Source organism: Pteropus alecto, unplaced genomic scaffold, assembly GCF_000325575.1.
Source record: "Pteropus alecto unplaced genomic scaffold, ASM32557v1 scaffold359, whole genome shotgun sequence".
NCBI classification, from domain to species: domain Eukaryota; kingdom Metazoa; phylum Chordata; class Mammalia; order Chiroptera; family Pteropodidae; genus Pteropus; species Pteropus alecto.
In genome coordinates this window covers 2,193,393-2,210,339 of record NW_006443119.1, presented here as the reverse complement: position 1 = coordinate 2,210,339, position 16,947 = coordinate 2,193,393, and the positions used below count along the sequence as shown (strand labels likewise).

The 16,947-nt window shown below is 45.9% G+C and overlaps 1 protein-coding gene across 1 annotated transcript in view; it reads right to left on the bottom strand.

The window, feature by feature from the left end:
• Positions 1 to 420: 420 nt before the first annotated feature.
• PIK3C2B (phosphatidylinositol-4-phosphate 3-kinase catalytic subunit type 2 beta) overlaps positions 421 to 16,947 on the bottom strand; it is a 42,577-nt gene continuing 26,050 nt past the window's right edge. Inside the window, exons 21-32 of the mRNA XM_006922869.3 lie at positions 16,649 to 16,778; positions 15,758 to 15,894; positions 12,016 to 12,185; positions 11,355 to 11,511; positions 10,895 to 11,004; positions 9,803 to 10,004; positions 9,251 to 9,375; positions 8,124 to 8,241; positions 5,702 to 5,783; positions 5,191 to 5,297; positions 2,986 to 3,114; positions 421 to 2,462 (exon numbers count right to left, since the gene is read on the bottom strand). Coding sequence (XP_006922931.1) covers positions 2,274 to 2,462; positions 2,986 to 3,114; positions 5,191 to 5,297; positions 5,702 to 5,783; positions 8,124 to 8,241; positions 9,251 to 9,375; positions 9,803 to 10,004; positions 10,895 to 11,004; positions 11,355 to 11,511; positions 12,016 to 12,185; positions 15,758 to 15,894; positions 16,649 to 16,778 — 1,656 coding nt within the window. The 3' untranslated portion in view covers positions 421 to 2,273. The remainder of the gene's footprint in view (positions 2,463 to 2,985; positions 3,115 to 5,190; positions 5,298 to 5,701; positions 5,784 to 8,123; positions 8,242 to 9,250; positions 9,376 to 9,802; positions 10,005 to 10,894; positions 11,005 to 11,354; positions 11,512 to 12,015; positions 12,186 to 15,757; positions 15,895 to 16,648; positions 16,779 to 16,947) is intronic.

Below are 16,947 nucleotides of genomic sequence, written 5' to 3'. Positions count from 1 at the left end.
GTGTGCGCGCGCGCGCGCACGCGCCTTACTCTTAAAATGTACAGCTGAAACTTATTGGATTTCATTAACCAATGTCACCATTAAATGAATGAATGAATGAATGAATGAATAAAAACTTGTGTTCAAATTACAGATCCAAGGCTTATTGGCTGTGTCCTTAGGCAAATAATTTAATTTCTCTGAGCTACAGTTTCTTCATTTGTAAAATGGAGATAATAATACTCACCTGTTGTATTAAGTTGCTGCGAGACTAGATTTAGCTGGCAAATGTAAAACATCTAATGCAATACATCGGTGCATAGAAAAGTTATGATCTGTAAACAACTATTATTTTCCTCTTGTAAACCAGATGTTTTCATCTAAACATTTAAACATCAACCAATCTTGAAGATGACAGTTTTGTTTTTCTCAAATGTCGTTTATTAGAAAATACAATTCCAGAGAAAGTAGGAGATACAAGGACATCTGGGAATTGGATACAGTACACAGACCTCTTTAAATCTTTAAAGGGCATTGAGGGTCAAAATAAAATGAGCTACAGGCAGAAAGCCAGTAACGCATCTATGGTCCATTGATCTGGAGAAGTCCACCCCTGTTCCCTATTCCCCTAACCCCTCCCCACAGCAGCCAGCTTTATCCTTGGCATTTTTAATTTAAAAATTTGAACTTCCTTGCTGCTCTGTGGCTTCAATGAATGGAGCTTCTTTCTCCAGTTATGGAATGAGTCAGTAAAAGGAGGACTTTCTGATCCTTAGAGCTGGGGAGGGAGCTGAGGAGGGACAGTTCACAGAGTATCCCCCGTTAATTCTGTCCCCCAATCACAGGGCGCATCCAGCTGATTCTGGTTTAAAATGTTAATATCAGACTCCAAGTCTCTCCCTCTTTTTCAAAAGAAGACAACCCTTTGGAGTAAAGCGCAAGAGTGATTTCAAATCCATGTGGTAGAGAATAAAGAATATTAAGAGATGAGACCCAACCTCTCCCTCCTACCTCAGCCCAGGGGAATCAATCACTACTCCAATCCAGCCTCCTCAATCCAAAGAAAACCACTAGGAAAAAAAACAAGTTTTAACAGGACCCCATACCCCTTTCCTTTAGTTAGGGCATCCCTTTGGCTCCAGACTAAATAGGTTTATGGCCCCATAGAATGAGGGAAATTCTTATTAAAATGTAACAGAAATGGAGTTTGAGAGAGAAGCAGCACAAGAGGAGTGGCAGGTGATGGGAAAAGCTTCCCAGGACCACCCAGTTGGCACGTGCAGCCTAGAGGCCCCTTCCCAGGGCCCAGATGCCCTCGGGTGAAAAGAAATTTAAGGGCCAAGGCAGCATTTCATCCCACCAGAGAAAAATGAAGGGAGACACCTATGGGGGAGCACCCCCAGCGTATTCACAGGGACCAGACGGCCCCCAGAAGGGCACAAGGATGGAGGAGTAGAAAGCAGTATTCAGGGCAAGTCCTAGCAAAGTAGAGGAAGATGAGAGGGAAAAGTCCCCCTGAAAGAGCAGGGGTCCCTGAATACAGGTCCTTTGCAGATCCCCATCCAGAAGGCCCTTCCTTACACACATAGGTATCACGTCGCTCTCCTTTGGAGGCAAAATCCGAAAGGCCCGGCAGCACAGGCCTCAGTCCTGCACACGCAGCCCTCCCCATCCCTCCCCGATCTGACCTTGGGGAGGGGTGGGGCTCTAACTGAGGACCCACTGGGCCCCTTCCCAAATTAATTCCTATAGAAAGAAAAACAAAAACAAAAAACAAACAAATACAAACCTAGGGGAAAGTCCAATAAGAACCTTAATCATACGACAAGTCTGAATAGTCTTCCCTCTTTGCCTTCTAAGGCATATGTAAGTCCCTTCTCACAGGCTTCCTGTCCAGTTAGGACAACATTACTATTTCATTTTTTAAAAATAAAAATAAAGATATCCACCCGCCCTCCCCCAAAATGCTACTTCATACAACCCACCCCACACACCCCAAACCAGGCATTGCTCCCTTGACACAAGGTAAACTTAAAACTTTGCTGCAACCTCACAGCCTCCAAAGGGGCTGCTCATCACAACCAACCCAAATTCAGTCTGCAGAGGAGAGGATGACAGAGAGCCTCTTACTCGTCCTGCCTCCTATTATGGAGGCTCAAACCACCTGGACAGCAGGGAGGCCTGCCAAGGGCCCCACCCTTTCACAAGGAAAGGACGAGTCGAGCAGGGAGAGTCCTCTCGCCCCTACCGGCTCCAACAACAGGTTGGGGTCCTCGGCCGCGGCTCTGCTGGGCTCATGAGGTCTCATGACTTCGAGATCCCAGTGCAAACCAGCCGGTCTTCTCCTGGGCCAGGTCTAGCTCCCGCAGGCGGATGTGCACCTCCCCGAGGAGAATGTTCTCCCAGAATCCTTGCTCACTCAGCACACTCAGCTGCAGCTCCCGCTGCTGCAGGTCTCCCTTGGGGATCCCATCATACACCAGCTGCAAATGCAGAGATTAGGAAGAGGGAAGTAGTGAGAGAGAAAACTTGGAGAATCCAGAGGGAACATGGAAGAGGGAAATGCTTAAGTCTGTAGTGGCTTGGTCTGCTGAGGCTGAGACCACTGCATCTCCCCAACCAGAGTCCAAGGAAATAGAGAAGGCACACAGACCCCAAGGGAAGTGTTAAAGAATTCCGTTCTTTGCTCAGAGTTCTAGACATAATGAATCTACTGCTCATGAGCAGCAAAGAGTCAAGAGGCTCCTCCTCCCCATGGGACAGGGCCCAGGCCATGCCCCGGCTATGGAACCCCAATCCTGAGGGTTGGCAAACTTTCCACGTAAAGGGCCAGGTAGGAAGCATGGCTTTCCAGGCCATCTAGTCTAGTCTATGTCACAACTTCTCAATCCTGCCACTACAACATGAGGGGAGCTACACATGACACTTAAACAAATAGGTGTGGCCGCAATCCAATACAACTTTAGTTACAAACCCCTGCCCTACCCCAGGACCTTCCCCACACACCATCTCATTGTAGGTGGGGTTGCAGGTTTTCCGGGCCACTTTGGTTTTCTTCTTAGTGGTTTTCTGAGGGTCAGGAAGGAGGTAAATCTTCACATAGGGGTCAGGATCATTTCCATCCTGGAGCAGTTGCTACAAAGGGAATAAAAAACAAAAAAAGATGAAGATTCTTACATCTGTCTCTTCATCACCATTCCTGTGATCACACACTGATCCAGACTCTCATCTCTCCTACACCTGGCTCTTTGTAATGCATAGTAATTTATTTGACTGCTTCCCAGATCACTCTATTCTGATAGAAATATCTACCATGATGTTAGATGTCCTAAAAAATCAATCAGATTGCCTATTACATACGGTTTATACTTTTTATACAAATGCTCAGGGAATGCCACACTTGGCCTGTTTTGAATGAACTATCATGTCCCCAGATATCCCTCTGCCTTGCCCAATGTCTTTGTCTATTTTGTTTTTTGATCCAGGTAACCCCCTAAGAGATGGAGAAATGAGTCAGAGAGATTAAGTTGCTTGCTCAAGGTCAGCCAATTAGTGATCCACCCAGCCTAATCCTTTTAAATCTTAAATTAGATCTTATGCCAGTGGACCTCAAGAAGGAACTTATCTGCTGAGATGGACTCCTCATGGTCAACAGAGGCCAAAATTTTGATTAGTAAGAGCCTAATGGCCATTTGCTGACAGGGGCCGCTCATGTACTTTGTACACCGGAAAGAACCTCAGAATGAACTCTCAGCTTCCCGCACTATGCGCTGCTCATTTATGCAGGCTGAGTCAATTATTATAGAAGTTCTTGGTTTGTCTTTTTGACCAGTAGACTAAGACCTGCCCTACCTAGTCAGAACTGCTCCATAATGACCAATCAGAACTGAACAATTTGAAAATCTCATTTGCATAAAATTTGGAACTTGGGCAGAAACTTACTCTATAAGATAGCCTCCCTTTTGTCTCGGCGGAACACAATTTAGATTGCTACTTGAATCTGTCTCTCCCAGGAGGCAGCTCTTTTTGCTCAAATAAATGCTTTTAAAATCTTTATTACAGTCTAAAATTAATTTTGGTTTACATGCCTCTGCTCAAAAACCCTCCAATGGTTCCCATCTCACTCAGGGTAAAAGCTGGTCCTGACAGGGGGACCCAGGATCTAGTCTGTTGTGTTCTCGCCAACATCATCATTCCCTACTCTCCCCTTCATTTCAAAGGCTTCAGCCACAAGGCACCTTGCAGTGCCCCATGCATCTCAAGCAGACTCCCCAGCTTTTGGACTTTACTTCCTCTGCCTGAAACAGATCGCCCTCACTTCCTTCCATCTTTGCTCAAATACCTCCTCATCAATGAGGGCTTGCCTGAGCACTCTATGCAAAACTGCCATCACCCACATTCCACCCCTGTACTTCTTCTCTGCTTCATTTCTCGCTAGAGCACCTGCCATATATTTGTCTATCTGCCTCTTCCTACAGGAATGTAAGCTCCCTGAGGGCAAGGATTTTGTTTTGTGTATCCTGTACCCAGAGCTAATGTAGCAGTGCCTGGCTCATAATGGGCACCTGATGAACATTTATTGAATGAATGAATGAGTGAATGAATGAATGACGTTCTAAGACTGCAACCCAGGTTTCTCTGATTCCAAAGCCCATGCTCGTTCTGCCACATACCAAAGCCCTAATGTACAAAAGTCCGCCACATTGCAGGTGTTCAATAAAAGTTCCTTTCCCTTTCCACTCACAATGTCCTTAGAACCATATCAAAACTTTCACTAACTATGTACTGCCTTGATTATGCTGAAAGGATGTCACGTGGCTGCCTTACCTCTGTAACAAAGTAATAAGTCCCCTGGGCGTCTCCCTTATTATAATCACCATAATAACCTAATATTAATACCAGGAACTATAGTAAATGCTCTACATGTATTATCTCATTTAATGCCCATAACAACTCTGTGAGGTTAATGATGATAACATCTTCATTTTAATGAAGAGGCTCAGAGTAATTAGGCTACTTGCCAAAGAGCACAGGTTGTAAGAAGCTGTGTCTAGTATTGTGTCAAACCCTAGGCCTGGCATACTAGTAGACCCCCTGGTGGGTACTCAGGAACCTTGTGGTTACTCTCATGAGAGCGGGGCAGAGAAGGTCAGGCCAGTTAGAAAAGTAGCAGAAGATGAAGAACCAGATGAGGACTGTTCAGGCACTTACCAAGCCTCGAATATGCATCACCATGATGAAGAGCTTATTGTTTTTGTAGGAGATGGACAGCTTCACCTCCCCTCCCACTTTCCCGACAGGCCGGGCCCATGAGCCATCTGTAGGGACAAAGGAAACTAAGTAGGGTCACGAAGCCAGCCCTATCCCCTTCTGGTATCAGGCAGATGTTTGTTTCATCTGACTTCCCCCTCCTCCAACAGCATCTCCATATTGGGTTCCTGATACCCACTGAGGAATCTGCCCAAGGGCATCTGTGAACACAATTTAGGTGGGGATGGGATGGGTCTATGCAATTTGCGTAATCACCAACTGAATATTGAGTCCCTGGGGAACCTGTGCAAGGAGCTATGGACCCCACAGCTTGAGTGGGAAACCAGATTCTCTAGCCACTAAGGAAAGACAAGTCAAGAAAAGAGAACTGGGAAGAGATGGGGGCAGCAGCAATTATCCTCGGGAATGGTTCAGAGGGGCTGACAGAAATGTCGCAGAGAAGGTACTGTACCTGAGGACTTGGGAGCTGGGCTGGTGCCCACAGCCTTCTCATCCCGGGGCAGGGGGTGGAAGAAAGTGTACACCAAATCACACTGGAATTAGAATCAGAAAACAGGGTTGTTCTTCAATAAGGCAATGGCCCAATAAGAAAAGGAAAGGGACTGCTCCAGATTAAAAGACTTATGAAATATAACAACCAAATGTCTTTGGGTTATGGCTTAAACAAACCAACTGCAAAAAAAATTTGGGTGATGAGAAGGAAATTTTGAATATGGGCTATGTATTGGATATATTGGATAAATCATCCAGCCCCTATTTGGGTGATGAGAAGGAAATTTTGAATATGGGCTCTGTATTGGATGATATAATGACACTGTAGTTATGTAAGAATATGTCCTTACATTTTAGAGAGGCATAGTGGGTATCTAGGCGTAGAATGTCATATTTGTGATGTACTTTAAAATACTTCACACAAAAATAGATGAAGCAAATATGTCAAAATATTTAGACAATGGATATATATAGGCACTGATATTGTTACTCTACTTTTTTGTATGTTTGAAAGTTTTCATAATGAAAAGTTTAAAAAGAAAAAAACAAATGAAACTGGTCACTTCAGGTCAAAAGCAGTCAGTTCTTTCTTACCACTCCCTCCCTTATGGACACACACACCCTCCTCATGGACAAAGGCCATGAATCCTATTCTGGAGAATGTTTCCTAAATAACTAGGGAAAACAGAAACAAAAACTAAAGTATGTGAAAATATTTATTCTAGTATTAATAGTGGGGGAACAAAAGAGCATAATCTAAATATCTTTTAAGAAGCAAATGGTTATGGAGATTATGGTATTGCAAGTCAATGTATTAATTTGGCACAGATATTTAAAGTCAATGCTTACTATAAATGCTGAGTGAAAAAAAAACAAGATATAGAATTACATTTAAGCTACGACTACTATAAAACTGTAAGTCACATTTGCATATGGAGAAATAGGAAGGAAAGATGGAAATGGGGCTGGATGATTTATTAGAGTGATGGGACTCCTGGTTCTTATATTTGTTTTTATACCCAATATAATACCAAATTGTAATATCATTTGTTTAAAAAAAAAAACTAGGTGGTGATAAGAAAAATAAATAGCAGGTCCAAGGACAACACACTAAGACTCAATTGCATTTTCAGCCCCTCCCAGGAACGTGACCTTAAACCAATCAGTATGGAATTTCCTGATCAACACTAACTAGTTAGGCAACCTGCCAAGACCCCGGCAGCCCTTCCCAAGAAGGTACCTTTACCTGAAACAATCCATTCTTTTCCTTTTCTAATAACTTTATCCCACCCAGTTTCTGCCTAGAAAAATTTTCAATTCTGTACAACTCAAAGCACCTCTCTCTTTAGATGGGATGCTGCCAGATTCATGAATTTACTTGAATGCTTATTCATTAATAGTGGATCTGTAACCCAATCTACACAGGTAGCCTAGCAGGTAACATAGTAACCCTTATTTAGGGTTTATAATTTTGCCTCCATTAACTTGTAACCTCACTTAGATCATTCTAAAATTTATAAGGTTTGTGTAATGTTATCTTGTAATTTGCTGAGTTTCACAGAAAGACCAAGACTTAGTCAGAAGTTTACCCATACCTACGGCAACTCCTGACACTGAAGATTGCTAGAACTGTTTATTCAGGAACAAGCCCAGGATATTTTGAAGGACCAGGAGGTGAATCAGCTAAAACCACTTGAGACCAGCTGGAGCGGCCAGAAGGAGCCACCAGTGACCTCATGAACTTTCCTCATTATACTCTCATTATAATGCTAATATCTCCACCCAGGTGCAGAGATTTTTCGCCATTTTTGAACCTGCGATGTACATATACCCAGGTTTCCTGAGTGCACACGCAGCAGAACATCCCTGGCCTATACATGTAATGACGATGTCTATCATGATCTCCCCTAATAAAGATGAATGAGATGCTTTGTTTGAGAACACACTGCTCTAAGAACGATCCCTGGTGTGTCCTTGCTGGCTGGCTAGCAATAAAGTACCTTGTCAAAATCGTTTCGGAGTTGACTTTTGGCTGGCAACTACTGGGCACTTGGACCCAGTTCGGTCTGGTAGCAGATAAATACACTCAACCTGCTCAAAAAGCTCCTTTTCCTAAGAAACCCATTCCTTCCTCACGGTCTGGTCTCCCCAGGCCCACTGGGATCGCATCCAACACCTATGTTTGTGCCCAGCTGCATCCGTTTCATTGGGTTTCTGCTCATCCCAGAGGATGAGCACAACCCCTGTCCCCACCCCACCCTCCAGCAGTCAGATGCAGAAGAGGGCAGTGCCCTCCATGATTGCCAGCAAGATCCCCACCTTCTGCAGCATCCCACACACCGGTGCCTGGAACGGCCAGGACTAGGGCACAGCCCACCCACCTCGGCCACCTCCGGGGCGGAGTGGATCAAGTGCCAGATGTAGCGGTTTAACTCCTCCCGCCTTCGCTCGGCCCCCGCCTCTCCCCTGGGGCGGCCGATCACAAAGCGACTGGGGAAGCTAGGGTGGCAGGTGGGCAGTGGGGAAAAGATGAGAAAAGAAAGTTAAGAGGCAACAGGTTTTTGTCATATTTCATTTGCATTTTCAGTCACCTGACCCATGTTTCTCACCAGCCTCCCTTCCCAGGGACCCTCCGGCCACCCGCTCCACCCGGTCCTCACGGCTGCCCCATCAGTGCCAAGGACCCCAGACAAGGAAACCAAACTGTTGGGGAGAGTCCTATGGGTCCCCAGAAGTGCCTCAGGGGCTTTTGAGGCCCCAGTTTTCCTTATTAAGGTAAAAATCATTTGAAAAATCATTTTAAAAAAATTTGTGATGAAATACACTTAACAAAGTTTACTACCTTAACCATTTTAATACAGTTCGGTGGCATTAAGTACATTCACGTTGTTGTGAAATCATCACTACTATCTCCAGAACTCTTTTCTTGCAAAACAAAGTCTACACATTAAACAATTCATCTCCCCCTCCCCCACCCCGGGAAACCACCATTCTACTTTTTGTCTGTATGACTTTTATGCTCTAAGTACTTAACAGAAGAGGAATATACAGTATTTATCTTTTTGCGACTGGCTTAATTCACTTAGCATAATGTCCTCACGGTTCATCCATGTTGTAGCATGTAACAGGATATCCTTCCTTTTTAAGGCTGAATATTCCATTGTATGTATACACTGCCTTTTATTTATCTATTTGAAAAATACTTCTACTGTTTAAAAAATTAGAAACTTTGAAACATCTTCAGATTTAGTAAATCCTCTGCCAGTTTGCTCTCCTGACAGGTGGGCCCCAGAAGGAGCAAAAGGCCAGAGTAAAACCTCTTGAGAGCATCAGGAGAGCTTGGCCAGCAGGGGGAGCACTTGTTAACAAACTCATTACCGGGTGGAGAAAACCAAGCACCTGCTGTTGATCCTTAAAAGAACAGCTTCTCACTCCTGCGGTCCTGCCCAGCCCCCACCCATCCTCCCTCCCCAGTATCCCTCTAGCAGAGGGTAATGGGGGCAGCTACCTGGGCAAGAGGGAAGAAGGGAAGAGCAGCCGCAGCTTAGCGTGTAACTCCTGGAATTCCTCAAACGTCCGCTGAATGTAAGTGGCCTCGTGAGCATTCTCTCGCATCACCTTTACCACATAAATCTGCAAAGGTTCAAGTCTTAGAGAACCCTGCCAAGCCCTCTGCACCCAGTGAAGTGAGTAGGTAGGGAAACTGAAGGGTATGGGGGAATGGGGGATGGGGGCAGAGCTACACTTTCCAGAAGGAAGAGGGCAAAAGTATCTCCAACAGAGATGCAGATGATATATATATGTACATTTGCAGGAATCTAAAAGCAAAGATTTCCTGCACACGTTTCACAAAACCCTGACTCAGAGGGCATAACCATCCCACTCGGCTCCCTGATTCCAGGCAGGCCACTTGGGCAAGGGAGAGGGAAATGGTCTGTGACTGCTCTGAGCATGGGATGCCAGCCCGCTCCAGTGCTCGCTGTGTGGGTGTGAAGAAACTGAACAGAGGAAGCGGGGAGCACTGGGGAGCAAGAGAGGGTCCACTGGAGAAAACGCTTACGTAGCCCTTGTTGGGGTGGAAGACCTTCTCCTGGCGGCAGAGAAAGACATCACTGAGGCGGCCAGAGCGCTGGAGGGTATGTGTGCGGGGGGCGAAGGAAAGGGTCAGCCGGTCATCTGAGCCCGTGAACTTCATCTGAGCCAGGTTATGAATGAAAAAATTAAGCTTTGTGGCTACACTGCCCAGGCTGGACTCAATCAACCTGTTGGTGCAAGAGGATGGGAAGAGAAGGATGTCACCACGGACACAAGTCCCCACTGCCTGAACAGAGCTACCTCAAGGAATACCCCTTGACACCTGAGACTAACACTTAGCTCAGATCAAATAATTTTCTCTGTGTGATATCCCCAGAGCGCATGACTGGCACCCAGTTCCCTACATGCAATTTATTCATGTGAAGCCGGGAGTCTCATCTCTCCTTGCTGCCCATCTAAGCCAAAGACAGTTAAGCTGAGGTACGAAGGAATTAGGGATTCTACCTATGGTCACCATGTAAATATCTGCATATTGTTGTCGAACTGAATTTCAAGGTTCAGTATCATGGAACCTCACCAAGCACTGTTCAATCTAGAAATTTCAGTTCAAAAGGAAAGGTTCTGTGATAGACCAACAGAAAAAATTTAGTGTGCTAAGCTCCAAAAAGAGTACATAATAAAATGGAGATTTCAGCTGCAGATATTACTACACAGATACCTCCCTGCTTTCATACACAGTGTGCCTAAAATCGTCGTCAAATATGGGGAAGTGGAACTATGGAAGGAAGGTTCTGATCCAGAGCTAAAAACTACTACAAATCCGTATTTGCCCCATAAACAAAGTCTTTGACCAAGACCTGGTGAGAATGCGAGTAAGAACAGACTGCAACACCTCTGTAAACAAAGACTGGCACCAAAGCACAGATGTGAAACTGAATCTGACAGAGGTGAAGTGATTTACCTAAGTCAGAGGCAAAGCGGGACAGCAGACCCACACTGTGAACTCTCGGCTCTGCAACCTGAGCTAAGCCCTTCCCGTTTCCCTAGTCCCGCTCCTCCCAAGCAGGCAGCCTGGAAATTACTCAGTGTGGGCAGCACGGTGTGTGTAGCATGTTACCTAGTAAAGTAGGTAGTGGCATTGGCCTCTGTGTCCTGAGGCCTCAGGGCATCATACACATACTTGAGGTCCTCCAGGTCTGAGAGCTCAGGGATCCCACAGGACAACATCTAGGAAGAGAGCAAAGGCAGAGAGAGGGAGCCTGTAACAACCAGGAATTCTTGCTTCTTCCCCACCACAAGGCAAGCTTTCCTACAAATAGGCTCCCTAACCCTTCTAGACGGTGATAGATAGATGCTGTGGGCAGTGGCTAGAGGGCCACAGGAATGGTGGGGCTAAAGCAGGAAGTCAGACACCTGCACGGACACCACTGTGCCTGTAATCTAGGTAATCTAGGCCCTGGCTTTATCTAGAGCTCAGAGAGGTAGGGCTTCAGGAATCCTTTGAAGCAAGACAGGGGAGTCTGACAGATGGTGCCAGATGAAAAGACGGAGGGTTCAGAAAGGGGCGAACTCCTCACCAAGCCCAGAAGGTTGAGGAAGAGGTGGGTGTGCTTGCGAATGAGGTTGTAGGCTTGGCAGCAGAGGTCAACAAAATCATGGAAGCGGCTGGAAGGCTTGTCACCCCCGTTGATGACATACGCCATGTCCGAGGTGAAGACAAAGGGGGCACGGTCCCTGGGCCAAGGGGAACATACAGGAAGAAGGTCAACGTGGAGGAGGAAGCCCACTCTGAGGATCATCAGGGGATGATTCCCCTCACCCCTCATCACCTGTGCAAACCTGGATAGATAGGGTTCTCTAACTTTTTTCTTTTTCTTTTCCTATCTTAATCCTAAAAGGTCCCCCAGAGATATCCTTCATTGGTTCCCTAACTATGAGCTAGCAGGATTTTTTCCTGGATATGCAATTGTATTCCCTTTGCTGTAGTGTGGGCTCATTTCCCTTTGCTCAGTCCTCGGCAGGGAGAGAACAGTCGGTTCCCGCCACCTTCTGTGAGAACCTGCAAATACTTAACCTCTTAAGCAGTTTTCTCTTCTCCAAAGCTGCTTACTGAGGGACCATGCTCTGAAGTGCAGTGCCCTCCATCACGGGCTTGTGTCCTAGCTCTTAATCATTTCTGCTGACCCCTGTGCCCTACACACACATCCTGGCTTCAGGGGACCACTTACGACCACTTACCGCTTGATGTTGCCAAACATCTGGGCATGGCCCAGGAAGCGGCCAAAATCTATGTGGAACATGTGGCCAGTCGTCTTCAGCATGATGTTGTCATTGTGTCGGTCACAGATGCCCAAGACATAAGTGGCCACGCAGCAGCCGGCACAGGAATAAATGAAGTTCTCCACAGCCTGGGAAGAGGGAAAGCAGATGCAGGGAGAGGACATAAAGCTGTCTTGGAAGGACTCCAGGGGCCACAGCCAGACTGAATTCTGCCAGCTCTGGCCTCTGTCTGCTGAGTCTCAATAGCACTTCACATCTGCCTTCATCACACACTAACGTATACACTGATGCACACAGAAACGTCTCCCATATCTTATGGAGTATGAGATGATGTTCAGCCTTCATCACACACTAACGTATACACTGATGCACACAGAAACGTCTCCCATATCTTATGGAGTATGAGATGATGGAAGGCTTCTATATATATCTCCACCCCTTTATCTGAAATTCGTCTTCTGTACCTTTCTTTCTCCCGGGGAGCGTGGCTGGAAAGACAATGAATGCATCCAGAGCCTAGACCCGACCAGCCCAGGCTGCAGAGACCGTGATAGACAGGAAGACTGACAGGCACGACTTTCCGTCAAAGATGGTTGTGACCATCTTAACTCCAGCACACACCGAGGCAGCCCACTGAAGTGTCCCTTCTTGGCCCTGCTCCGAATTCTTCTGCCCGTCTCCCTGCCCCAAACACAACTCCCATCTCCAATGTTCTCAGTAAGAGCTAAATGTTAATCTCATTAAACTGACTTCACTCCAAAGAACTGAGGCAGCTTAACACTTCTAGGAATATTTTGCACTTGAAAATCAAACCTCTCTAGTTGGTAAAATGTGTTAGAGATATTTCTGCGCTTAAAGCAGGAGGGGAGAGGGGAAGAGGTTGGATCCGCCTTATTTTATCTGGTCAGTGCCTGTCCCCTTATCTGTCTTTCTTGAAAGTAAAAATATATGCAATTAGCAAATGGACGCCCTTTGCCCTCTAAATCGTCTTTGTGAGGTTTATAGAATCCCTAAGAACTCAAGAAAGACTCATCCGCAGGGGGCAATAATTGTCACAGCCAACCAGAAGTGTACAAAGTTGGGAATGGAGGAAAGCTTCCCAGACAGAATGTGAGCCCTCCCTGCCTCCCTCTGCAACTGCCCACCATCTCTCACGGGCTTTCCCTGAGTCCCACGCCTTTCCCAGACGTTCCCAGCTCACACCGATTCCTCCCCCACTGAGCCCCACAGCCCCGCTGCCTCCACCACTTCCTCACAGCTTACTCTTTTCACTCCCCCAGGGTCTTGGGATCTCGTCTCCCAGCAGCTTCCTTTCTGTTCAAGGTCTGTTTCAAAACTAGCTACACACGGCAACCTTCCATGTACTACTCAAATTAAAACAGATGAGTAATCCATAGGAAACTAAGAATAGAAAATGTGTAAAGAAATCACAGAATGTACTATCTGGAAGAAAGACTATTTCTATGGAAGGGAAATATATGAATGACAGGAAATCACTGAATAAGGAGTACAATGCATCAACTCCATCTTGATCTTCAACTCCATCAATTTGCCTTCCTGTCACAGATATTCTTTCTCCCTGAAATGCATCCTATTTTGACTCATAAAATAGGTGTATGCCCATAGCCAAATGACTAAAGTCCCATCACCCAAGTTATACAGGGTGTTAGCTGCTTACTGGCAGCAAGTCTCACTGAACAAGGGGAGCTCTCTTAGTTTTAGGGGTTTCACTTGGAGGATGTGGGGAACTCTCTTTGCTGAATAAGTGGCCAGGAGCCAAATATCTCTAGTTCTTTCTTACTGGAAGTCATTATAAGACACTACCAGCATTACTCTAGCAGAAAGGCTAGCGAAGCTGAGAAGCTAGCTTTGAAAGGCTTGACATTAAACATTAAAATGCAGAGTTAGTTTTCTGTTTGTGTATTCTTGTTGTACATATTTATTATGACTCTTTCTTACATTGACAGAGAGTAATCATAATTCTAGCACTAAGCATAGTGCCTCTACATGGTGGCTGATTAATACTTGAAAAACACGTTAGTAGAAATTATACAGAGTGGGTGGGAGGGAGGAAAGAATCCATATTATTCCTCTCCAAGGGTAGAGGACTTTGAAGTTTGCAATGCAGAGGGGGTGGGTTTTGAGCGATGGAGAAGGAATTACTATCATCTAAAGGTATCAAGGAAATGCAAGTAACCTCCTAAGCTAGAGCATAGTTATCATGAGATGTTGAGGTGCAGGGGAGGTGACTACAGGGGTAGGAAGGGCTGGATTACAGAAAGTTTTACGTGCAGTGCTATGGGTGCTGGACTTATCTTTAGGACATAGGGAGCCTTTGAAGAACTTAGAGCAAAGGAGTAACACAAGCAGGTTTGCACTTCATAAAAGAAACCCTCTGAAATCAAACAGTGAATGGTAATGGATGGAGATGCTAGTGGTTCAAGAGCTGACAGCAAAGAGCTGAAAGAAATGGAAAGAAGAAGGCAGATTTGAGAGCTATCTGGGAAGAAGAATCGGCAGGGCTTGGTATAGCAAAGGTGAGGCAGAGGAAGCTCTGGCCTGAGTGAGAATCCCATTTACTCAGAGGAAACACACAAAAAGCAGGTTTCTAGAGGGACCAAAAAGCAGGTTTCTAGAGGAGGAGAGACAGAAAGCCTATACTGAGTTTGAGGTTTTCATGAAACACAAGTAAGATATTCAGCAAACAGGTGGCTACAGAGTGTACACCTCGAAGGAGGGAAGAAGGAAGGGCTTGGGAAGACATCAGCATATGAGTGGTAGTTAGAGAAAGAAGAGGGGATGAGCTGGCACAAGAATGCAGAGGGTATAGCACGTCGGGAATGAAACCCCGAGGACCGTCAACATTTAAGGCCATGTAAGATCATCTAGTTAGATGTTCACTAAACATTCTGATTATAATTTGTCCATGTAGGTTTCCCCCCAGGGATAAAATACATTGATCAATATAAATTAGTATTTGGATCCCCTTGGTAGTTAACTTATAGAAACTAGCATTCTGTCTTACAGTCAGTCTCTTATGAGTTTGATTATTGTGACTTGTTCCCTCCCCTAAACTTAATTAACCCAGAGACTGGAGCCGTGAAACTGTAGAGCAGCGATGAACCACAGCAGGCCACCGACGCTGGTCTACCTAGTAAAGCTCCACCTGAGGAACAGGTCAGCTTTCTTTTTTATCATCGCCATCTCCTGTCTAACCTTAATCCTGGCTTCCAGTTATGGCCTTGCCACAAAAAAAGCTCCGTAACTAGGAACAACTGAGCGAAATCTTAATTCACATATATGAAAAGAGGAGTTGGATTAAAATGATCTCTAAAGTCTCTTCTAACTATTCTTGTTCTGCAAATTCCTAAACCTCCAGAGAGGGCCCAGGAGAACTGAACAGGTTTCCTGGTTAGGAGAGAGACAGGCAGGTTCTCAAGAGTTGGCCCATTTTCTCCAAAACTCAATATGCCAAGGGAACTCTGAAGTTTTCCCGGTCGGATACCAGGAGATTTTCTGTCAGTTTACCGGCCATTTGATCCACCCCTAGAATCTGGAGACACAGTCAACCAGGAAAGAGTATTTCTACCCAACACAGCTGAGCTGTCTTCTCTGAGCATGTGCAGCCTCGCGGTAACAAAGCAATGTGCGGGAGTGGGGCACACCCCGCCCCAGCCTCCACCGCCACCCCCAGTCCTACCTTCTCATACTCATCCTCCCCAGGGTTGTGTTTCTGCAGCCAGTCCGCCAGGGGGCGGTCCTTGAAGGAGCCGGTCACCCCGTGCTCCACTTGGATCTTGCGCAGGGTCTCCGCGTTCGGGATCATCTCCACCATCCCTGTGAGGGAGGTACTGGGTCACTCTCCAGAGAAGGAGCTGTCGGGACAGGACTACAAGTGCTTTCCCGGATGCTACTCTGTAAATTAAACTCTAGGGCATCTGGGCAAAGTCTGATAATAAGAGCAGCGGGTAATGGTAGGAAAGACGCCATTCCCCAGGTCTCGCATTCCACTTTGTGACTCTGGTCTCTCCTATTCATGGCTGCCGCTTCTTTTCTGTTTTTAACTTTTAGTCTGAGAATTTTCAAATACATAGAAGAATAAAGAAATGAATCGTGAAGTCACGCAAAACCACTGCCCAGGTTAAAAAATTATCAACACTTTGCTTATCTTGTTTCGTCTATTCACTCACCCAAGACTGCTTTTCCCTACTTGGTGGAGTATTTTAAAGCAAATCCATTATCACATCTAAAAAAATAACAATCATCCTTTAATCTCATCTAATCTAATCTCATCTAAACGAGTTCATATTTATCTTTTTCCCAATTGTCTCAAAAAATATCTTTTTTCAGCTGGTTCGGTTGAATCGCGATCCAGAGTCCATGCAGCATATTTGGCTGTCCTATTTTATTTTATGTCTCTTTCCCCTGCCTTCTTTCTCTGTGACACTTCACAGCTTCTGATGAAACCGCCCTGCCCTTTCCGTGTTTCTGGAGCACACAGTTAGTGTGAAAAATGGGTGAAAGGACAATCAGCAAAGGATGCCCCTGCCCCACCCCACTCTAGTTCACAGCCCATCTCACTGCCACTGACCTCTCCCCCTGCCAGTAGAGAAGCAGCGGAAAATCACCATGCGCATGTCCAGCCCCTCCTGGACCCAGATCTTGCTCATGATGCGAATCATCTGCAGGGTGAGCATGTCCTGGCGAAGGTCATCCCCACACTGGAGAGAAGAGAGTGACCAGAACCATCTCCACCGCCTCCCCGGACCCCCAAATCTCCCCGGAGGACCCGAACTACAGTGACAGGGAGAGACTGCCCAGTTCTCCACCTCTGCCCTGCCCACTCAGCTCACACCAGGTCAAACCACCAGAGGTGGGCCAGGAGGTGTT